We start from the raw sequence: 9,915 nt of genomic DNA on the forward strand, positions 1-9,915 counted from the left end.
AAGGGCCATGCTGAGAATCCCCCATAAAGAGATAGACTAACCCAAAACCTGTTGGTAATGTCAGATTTCTACTACCTACTGTAAGTGACAGCAACATAGGAGAGAAGTCATTTATGGCTAATTTTACTCTAGGATAAATGTACTTCTTATTTGCATACCTCCCAACTTTTTGAGATAAGAAAAAGGGACACTTAAACCACGCCCCTGCCACACCCCTGGCCATGCCCTCGCCACGCCTCTAGTCACTCATACCATAAAGATTTCATAAGAAACATGTTGTTTTATAATTCAAACCACATTGGTCCGTTCTATCCTGGTTCATTTTCCTTCATAGTAACATTTTTAAAATTAGTATTATATCAATTTATAGCTTGGGAATAAAGTTTAGAGTCAAACACATTTTTTAGTAGAGAAATATATATATTTACATAGAAAGAGGGACAAAGTCCTGAAAGAGGGACAAATGAGGGTGAAAGAGGGACAGGGCTCCCAAAGAGGGACTGTCCCTCCGAAAAAGGGACAGTTGGGAGCTATGTATTTGTATGTGTTTTAAATTTTAAGATTTTTGCGACAGTTCCTCTTTAAAACTTTTTTATACACAATAGGGGAGTGCTGAAAATAATGGTCTCAAACCAAGAGGTACTTGGCAGAAATCGGCTCTTCTGATAGGGTATAAATCTTAATAGAGTTGAGATACGTATGGTGCCTTTAATTTTCTTTTTTTTACAGTGGTTGTGTACTTGTGCTTTAACGTTTTTAGAATAACTTTAAAATTGATTAGTTGTTAGCAATATATTTGTATCACTGATTTTAGCCCTGTTCTAGGATACTGGCATGTCACCTGCAGCATGTACAGTAAGGCCTGTGGCCCGCTGGCGGTGCTTTTGCAGTACTTGCCGATCGCCAGCGATCGGCAAAGTGTTCCAACAGTGAACCCTATGATGGTGGTTCCACTCTCCCCGGAGCGATTGCAAAGGGTTGCATGCAGCATTTTGGGTGCGATACTTGAGGGATCGCCTGAATGACCGCAGAGCCAAAGTGCTCCAAGAATGAGCAGCTTCAATAGTTATCTCGTTTGAGATAAGGAATCTGCTTTTGACCTCAGTTGGCAGAACTCCCTGTGCTGTAAATATTTTGGAATGCTTTGATCTTTCTCTGGTAGCAGAAAATACAGAAACTAAACATAGAAGTCCTCTATTATTGTCTCACACTGCCCCCTAGTGACAAGTGGCTATAAATAAACATTACAGCAGTACTAATTAGGAGCAGGGAAATGTAACAAATAAGAAAAAAAAATGTGCTAATAAATTGGCCTGGAGCACTTGCAAAACTCTGAATAAATTGGTTGCTAAAAGGTTAAAATCACGGGACTTCGGAAAGTGTTTTTTACGGTCTCCTGCAATGCGCTGCCAGTGGGCCCCAGGCTTAAAAGATTTTGCGAGGTAAAAATACAATCTGATTATTTATTTTTTTTTTATGGGAAAAAAAACAATTCTGTTTTATGAATGAATCATAAAATCAAATGCAAATCCTGTGTATTAAAATAAACCAGATCTTCTAGCTGATCTTCTTCCTTTAGAAAATCAATTACAACGAATAGATAAACAATGGTGGCTCGATATGCGGTCATCGATTGAACGCTGTTTAGTGTCAGCAGTGACATACCAGCGTCTTAGAGCAGGGCTACGATCAATATTGTAAGTATATTGCGTTTATTGATTAGACCCTCATTTTGCGACATCTTAACCACTCATAAGTATAAGTTCACCGACACTTCAAAAACAACCTTCGCTCTAAATGCCGAAATCGTTCTGTTTTTGTAATTATCTGTCTGACTAATTCGCCCGTGTTTCTTGCAGACGTCCTGAATGACGCCATCTTCGATGAGGACCACGACGAGATGGTGATTGTGAAGGATATCGACATGTTTTCCATGTGTGAGCATCACTTAGTCCCCTTCATCGGAAAGGTAATTTCACGTCTGACCGTTTAGCCGCTGTCAAGCCAATTACGCTTATTTCCCGAGCAATTCTTCGAAGCGGCGGTTCGTGGTAATAACTGCTCTGATCCAGGCAGCGGCATTTCGACTTGTTATTTAGTAAAGAAAAACAAGCAACAAAATCAATCTAATATGTTCCTCTAATCATCGGAGTAGACTGAGGTGACAAGGGGAGCGGTATACGGGAGCGCACAGCGGGGGCGCGCAGACCTGCTGTCAGTGTACAGATTTACCCTGGAGACACGAATCTGCTGTGCTTCTGACCCGCACTGCAGGAAATCTGTCAGGAGTCTAGAGATATCGCATGCGAGCTGCGTGGGGGGAACGCTGCCCGTCTGTAGCATGGCGTTCCATACAGATCGCAAGTGCAAATCTGGACGCCATGCTGCAGATTTATGGCTAAAACAGGAGTCAGAAGCTCACACTGTAATCCTACAATAGTCTAATGTCCTACCGTATTATTATTATTATGTATTTATATAGCACTGACATCTTCTGCAGCACTGTACAGAGTACATAGTCATGTCACTGACTGTCCTCAGAGGAGCTCACAATCTGACCCTACCATAGTCATAGTCTCATGTCCTACCATATTATTATTATGTATTTATATAGCACTGGCATCTTCTGCAGCACTTTACAGAGTACATAGTCATGTCACTGACTGTCCTCAGAGGAGCTCACAATCTAATCCTACCATAGTCATAGTCTAATGCCCTACCATATTATTATTATGTGTTTATATAGCAGTTACATCTTCTGCAGCACTTTACAGAGTACATAGTCATGTCACTGACTGTCCTCAGAGGTGCTCACACTCTAATCCTACCATAGTCATAGTCTAATGTCCTACCATATTATTATTATGTATTTATATAGCACTGACATCTTCTGCAGCACATTACAGAGTACATAGTCATGTCTGACTGTCCTCAGAGGAGCTCACACTCTAATCCTACCATAGTCATAGTCTAATGTCCTACCATATTATTATTATGTATTTATATAGCACTGACATCTCCTGCAGCACATTACAGAGTACATAGTCATGTCACTGACTGTCCTCAGAGGAGCTCACAATCTGACCCTACCATAGTCATAGTCTCATGTCCTACCATATTATTATTATGTATTTATATAGCACTGGCATCTTCTGCAGCACTTTACAGAGTACATAGTCATGTCACTGACTGTCCTCAGAGGAGCTCACAATCTAATCCTACCATAGTCATAGTCTATTGTCCTACCATATTATTATTATGTATTTATATAGCCCCGACATCTTCTGCAGCATGTTACAGAGTACATAGTCATGTGTCACTGACTGTCCTCACAGGAGCTCACAGTCTAATCCTACATTATGTATTTGTATAGCACTGACCTCTTCTGCAGCACATTATAGAGTACATAGTCATGTCACATCACACTCTAATCCTACCATTGTCATAGTCTAATGTCCTACCATATTATTATTATGTATTTACATAGCACTGACATCTTCTGCATATATATATATATATATATATATATATATATATATATATATATATATATATATATATATATATAGTCACATCACAGTCACATGACTATGTACTCTGTAACGTGCTGCAGAAGATGTCAGTGCTATATAAATACATAATAATAATATGGTAGGTCCACAGTGTTTCTCAAACCTGACCTCTTCTGCAGCACTTTACAGAGTACATAGTCATGTCACTGACTGTCCTCAGAGGAGCTCACAATCTAATCCTACCATAGTCATAGTCTAATGCCCTACCATATTATTATTATGTGTTTATATAGCAGTTACATCTTCTGCAGCACTTTACAGAGTACATAGTCATGTCACTGACTGTCCTCAGAGGTGCTCACACTCTAATCCTACCATAGTCATAGTCTAATGTCCTACCATATTATTATTATGTATTTATATAGCACTGACATCTTCTGCAGCACATTACAGAATACATAGTCATGTCACTGACTGTCCTCAGAGGAGCTCACACTCTAATCCTACCATAGTCATAGCCTAATGTCCTACCATATTATTATTATGTATTTATATAGCACTGACATCTTCTGCAGCACTTTACAGAGTACATAGTCATGTCACTGACTGTCCTCAGAGGTGCTCACACTCTAATCCTACCATAGTCATAGTCTAATGTCCTACCATATTATTATTATGTATTTATATAGCACTGACATCTTCTGCAGCACATTACAGAATACATAGTCATGTCACTGACTGTCCTCAGAGGAGCTCACACTCTAATCCTACCATAGTCATAGCCTAATGTCCTACCATATTATTATTATGTATTTATATAGCACTGACATCTTCTGCAGCACTTTACAGAGTACATAGTCATGTCACTGATTGTGAAGCTCATACTCTGATCCTTACCAATTATTGACATGACTTTGTACTCTGTAAAGTGCTGCAAAAGATGTCAGTGCTATATAAATACATAATAATAATATGGTAGGACATTAGACTATGACTATGGTAGGGATATAATTGTGGGCTCCTCTGAGGACAGTTAAATACATCTTCTGCAGCACTTCACAGAGTACATAGTCATGTCACTGACTCACTGACTGTCCTCAGAGGAGCTCACAATCTAATCCTACCATTGTAATAGTCTAATGTCCTGTGATATTATCATGTATTTATATAGCAGTGACATCTTCTGCAGCGCTGTACAGAGTACCGTACAAAGTCACGTCACTGACTGGCAAGGATTAGAGTGTGAGCTCCTCCGAGGGCAGTCAGTGACATGACTATGTACTCTGCAGTGTGCTGCAGAAGATGTCAGTGCTATATAAATACACAATAATAATCTAGGTGGTTTTCTTTGATATCATTTTCTGTTGATACCCTGTCCTATAAATCTGTGTATATATTACAGTGTCATTATTTGCTCCTGGAATGCTCTCACCCTCCGGCCCTCTCTGCTCTCTGCAGGTGCACATAGGTTATCTGCCGAATAAACAAGTCCTGGGCCTCAGCAAGCTGGCGAGGTAAGTGACGGCCGCGGATTACATTCATTTATTGGGACAGGTAATCAGGCGGGTGAAAGGGCTTCTGGGAGCGGCTTCTATACAGAAGCGATGTGACATCAGGGGCCGGTGCTATTCATCACGGCAGATGGACGACCTCTGTGCAAATAATGACTAATGATAGCAAACCGCAAAATGCCATTTCCAAGGAGCCGACATTGATTCTCGCTAATAAAATGAGACGCCGGGGGGGAGGGGAGGGGGGGGGGGCTCACTCAGCTTCATCGTTCTCTTCAGCGTTAGTCACTGGAAGCTCCAGGTTTTAATATTACCCGTTCATATGACAAAATCTAAAAGTGGCAGGTCAGGTTACTAGTTTTTAATTTAATTTGTTTTTTGTTATCTTATAAACCGATCTAATTTTTCAGTTAATTGATAGTTCTGATGAAGTTGTTCAACCACTTCACCACTGAGGGGTTTTACCCCCTGAGCACCAGAGCAAATTTCACCTCTCAGCGCTCCTTCCATTCATTCGTCTATAACTTTATCATTACTTATTGCAATGAAATGAACTATATCTTGTTTTTTTCGCCACCAATTAGGCTTTCTTTAGGTGGGACATTCTGCCAAGAATTCTTTTATTCTAAATGTGTTTTGATGGGAAAATAGGAAAAAATGTGGGAAAAAAATCATTATTTTTCCGTTTCGGCCATTATAGTTTTTAAATAATGCATGCTACTGTAATTAAAATCCATGAAATTTATTTGCCCATTTGTCCCGGTTATTACACCGTTTAAATTATGTCCCTATCACAATGTTTGGCGCCAATGTTTTATTTGGAAATAAAGGTGCATGTTTTTCAGTTTTGCGTCCATCCCTAATTACAAGCCCGTAGTTTATAAAGTAACAGTGTTATATCCTCTTGACAAATATTTATTTAAAGAGTTCAGTCCCTAAGGTAACGATTTATGTATTTATTTTTATTGTAATTTTTTTTTCTTTTCATTACAAAAAAAAAAGGGCAGTGTGGGAGTTAATGAGTTAATCTATAATGTAAAAGAATGTATTTATATATGAAAAATGTTTTTGACTGTAGTTGTAATTTTTGGCCACAAGATGGCCACAGTCATTTTTTGTGAATGCGTCCTGTAAGCGTAGGAAGTACGCTTACAGGAAGTGCAATGGGGCTGGGAAACTTTTTTTTTTTCCCTCCCCAATGATCGCGCTGCTTCTCATAGAAGCAGCTGATCATTGCTGGGGGGCTTAGATCAACGAACGGGAACGTTTTTTTCCGTTCATTGATCTCAGGGCGAGCGGGCGGTGGCATGCACGAGCGCAGGAGCGCACGCATGAGCAAGCGGGAGCGCGGACAGCGGCGGTAGCGGCGAGGGGTGCATGTATCTACGCTCCTGGTGGGGAAAGGGTGATAAAAGGAGCGTAGATGCATGCACCGCTGGTGGTAAAGTGGTTAAGGTACCACACACGTGTGTTCGAGATTGCTGTAATTTTGTAAACAAAGATTGTTAATAGCGAAAGAAGTTGGTTGGATTGAAAAACATTTCACTCAATCAACTTTTGATCTTTTTGATTATTTTTTTTTAATATAAAACACCTTTTTTTTAATATGGATTTTTTTAAAATTTAACATCCTGTGTACATCTGTTATGTCCTGCCATCATCATTCTCTGTTTAGCATCACAATTACCACTGACACCACATTGCTACTTACAGGGGGATGTAACATCTCTGTACATCTATCAGTATCTCCTGCCATCATCATTCTCTGTTTAGCATTACAGTTTCCACTGATCACCACATTGCTGCTTACAGGGGGATGTAACATCTCTGTACATCTATCAGTATCTCCTGCCATCATCATTCTCTGTTTAGCATCACAATTACCACTGACACCACATTGCTACTTACAGGGGGATGTAACATCTCTGTACATCTATCAGTATCTCCTGCCATCATCATTCTCTGTTTAGCATTGCAAATACCACTGATCACCACATTGCTACTTACAGGGGGATGTAACATCTCTGTACATCTATCAGTATCTCCTGCCATCATCATTCTCTGTTTAGCATTACAATTACCACTGAACACCACATTGCTACTTACAGGGGGATGTAACATCTCTGTACATCTATCAGTATCTCCTGCCATTATCATTCTCTGTTTAGCATCACAATTACCACTGATCATCACATTGCTGCTTACAGGGGGATGTAACATCTCTGTACATCTATCAGTATCTCCTGCCATCATCATTCTCTGTTTAGCATTACAGTTACCACTGATCACCACATTGCTACTTACAGGGGGATGTAACATCTCTGTACATCTATCAGTATCTCCTGCCATCATCATTCTCTGTTTAGCATTACAGTTACCACTGATCACCACACTGCTACTTACAGGGGGGATGTAACATCTCTGTACATCTATCAGTATCTCCTGCCATCATCATTCTCTGTTTAGCATTACAGTTACCACTGATCACCACACTGCTACTTACAGGGGGGATGTAACATCTCTGTACATCTATCAGTATCTCCTGCCATCATCATTCTCTGTTTAGCATTACAATCACCACTGATCACCACATTGCTGCTTAGAGGGGATGTAACATCTCTGTACATCTATCAGTATCTCCTGCCATCATCATTCTCTGCTTAGCATTACAATTACCACTGACACCACATTGCTGCTTACAGGGGATGTAACATCTCTGTACATCTATTAGTATCTCCTGCCATCATCATTCTCTGTTTAGCATCACAATTACCACTGACACCACATTGCTACTTACAGGGGGATGTAACATCTCTGTACATCTATCAGTATCTCCTGCCATCATCATTCTCTGTTTAGCATTGCAAATACCACTGATCACCACATTGCTACTTACAGGGGATGTAACATCTCTGTATATCTATCAGTATCTCCTGCCATCATCATTCTCTGTTTAGCATTACAATTACCACTGATCACCACATTGCTACTTACAGGGGATGTAACATCTCTGTACATCTATCAGTATCTCCTGCCATCATCATTCTCTGTTTAGCATTACAATTACCACTGATCACCACATTCCTACTTACAGGGGGATGTAACATCTCTGTACAGCTATCAATATCTCCTGCCATCATCATTCTCTGTTTAGCATTACAGTTACCACTGACACCACATTGCTACTTACAGGGGGATGTAACATCTCTGTACATCTATCAGTATCTCCTGCCATCATCATTCTCTGTTTAGCGTTACAATCACCACTGATCACCACATTGCTACTTACAGGGGATGTAACATCTCTGTACATCTATCAGTATCTCCTGCCATCATCTTTCTCTGTTTAGCATTACAGTTACCACTGATCACCACATTGCTACTTACAGGGGGATGTAACATCTCTGTACATCTATCAGTATCTCCTGCCATCATCATTCTCTGTTTAGCATTACAGTTACCACTGACACCACATTGCTACTTACAGGGGGATGTAACATCTCTGTACATCTATCAGTATCTCCTGCCATCATCATTCTCTGTTTAGCATTACAGTTACCACTGATCACCACATTGCTACTTACAGGGGTATGTAACATCTCTGTACATCTATCAGTATCTCCTGCCATCATCATTCTCTGTTTAGCGTTACAATCACCACTGATCACCACATTGCTACTTACAGGGGATGTAACATCTCTGTACATCTATCAGTATCTCCTGCCATCATCTTTCTCTGTTTAGCATTACAGTTACCACTGATCACCACATTGCTACTTACAGGGGGATGTAACATCTCTGTACATCTATCAGTATCTCCTGCCATCATCATTCTCTGTTTAGCATTACAGTTACCACTGACACCACATTGCTACTTACAGGGGGATGTAACATCTCTGTACATCTATCAGTATCTCCTGCCATCATCATTCTCTGTTTAGCATTACAGTTACCACTGACACCACATTGCTACTTACAGGGGGATGTAACATCTCTGTACATCTATCAGTATCTCCTGCCATTGTCATTCTCTGTTTAGCATTACAGTTACCACTGACACCACATTGCTACTTACAGGGGGGTGTAACATCTCTGTACATCTATCAGTATCTCCTGCCATCATCATTCTCTGTTTAACATTACAATCACCACTGATCACCACATTGCTGCTTACAGGGGGATGTAACATCTCTGTACATCTATCAGTATCTCCTGCCATCATCATTCTCTGTTTAGCATTACAATTACCACTGATCACCACATTGCTGCTTACAGGGGGGTGTAACATCTCTGTACATCTATCAGTATCTCCTGCCATCATCATTCTCTGTTTAGCATTACAGTTACCACTGATCACCACATTGCTACTTACAGGGGGGTGTAACATCTCTGTACATCTATCAGTATCTCCTGCCATCATCATTCTCTGTTTAGCATTACAGTTACCACTGATCACCACACTGCTACTTACAGGGGGATGTAACATCTCTGTACATCTATCCATATCTCCTGCCATCATCATTCTCTGTTTAGCATTACAATTACCACTGATCACCACATTGCTACTTACAGGGGGATGTAACATCTCTGTACATCTATCAGTATCTCCTGCCATCATCATTCTCTGTTTAGCATTACAGTTACCACTGCACACCACACTGCTACTTACAGGGGGGATGTAACATCTCTGTATATCTATCAGTATCTCCTGCCATCATCATTCTCTGTTTAGCATTACAATTACCACTGAATACCACATTGCTACTTCATTTAAAGAGGAACCCTAACCCAGGATTGCACTTCATTCCTATCAGTAGCTGACACCCCCTTTCCCACCCACTTTCTCAAATAGATCATCAGGGGGGGGGGGGGGTCTGTATGGCTGATATTGT

At 40.4% G+C, this 9,915-nt stretch overlaps 1 protein-coding gene across 1 annotated transcript in view; it reads left to right on the top strand.

Annotated features, from left to right (window-relative positions):
• The window catches only part of GCH1 (GTP cyclohydrolase 1), a 76,813-nt gene that overhangs the window by 22,248 nt on the left and 44,650 nt on the right, over positions 1-9,915 (top strand). The window contains exons 2-3 of the mRNA XM_068254719.1: positions 1,860-1,969; positions 4,971-5,026. Coding sequence (XP_068110820.1) covers positions 1,860-1,969; positions 4,971-5,026 — 166 coding nt within the window. The remainder of the gene's footprint in view (positions 1-1,859; positions 1,970-4,970; positions 5,027-9,915) is intronic.

Source organism: Hyperolius riggenbachi, chromosome 9, assembly GCF_040937935.1.
Source record: "Hyperolius riggenbachi isolate aHypRig1 chromosome 9, aHypRig1.pri, whole genome shotgun sequence".
Lineage (NCBI taxonomy): Eukaryota > Metazoa > Chordata > Amphibia > Anura > Hyperoliidae > Hyperolius > Hyperolius riggenbachi.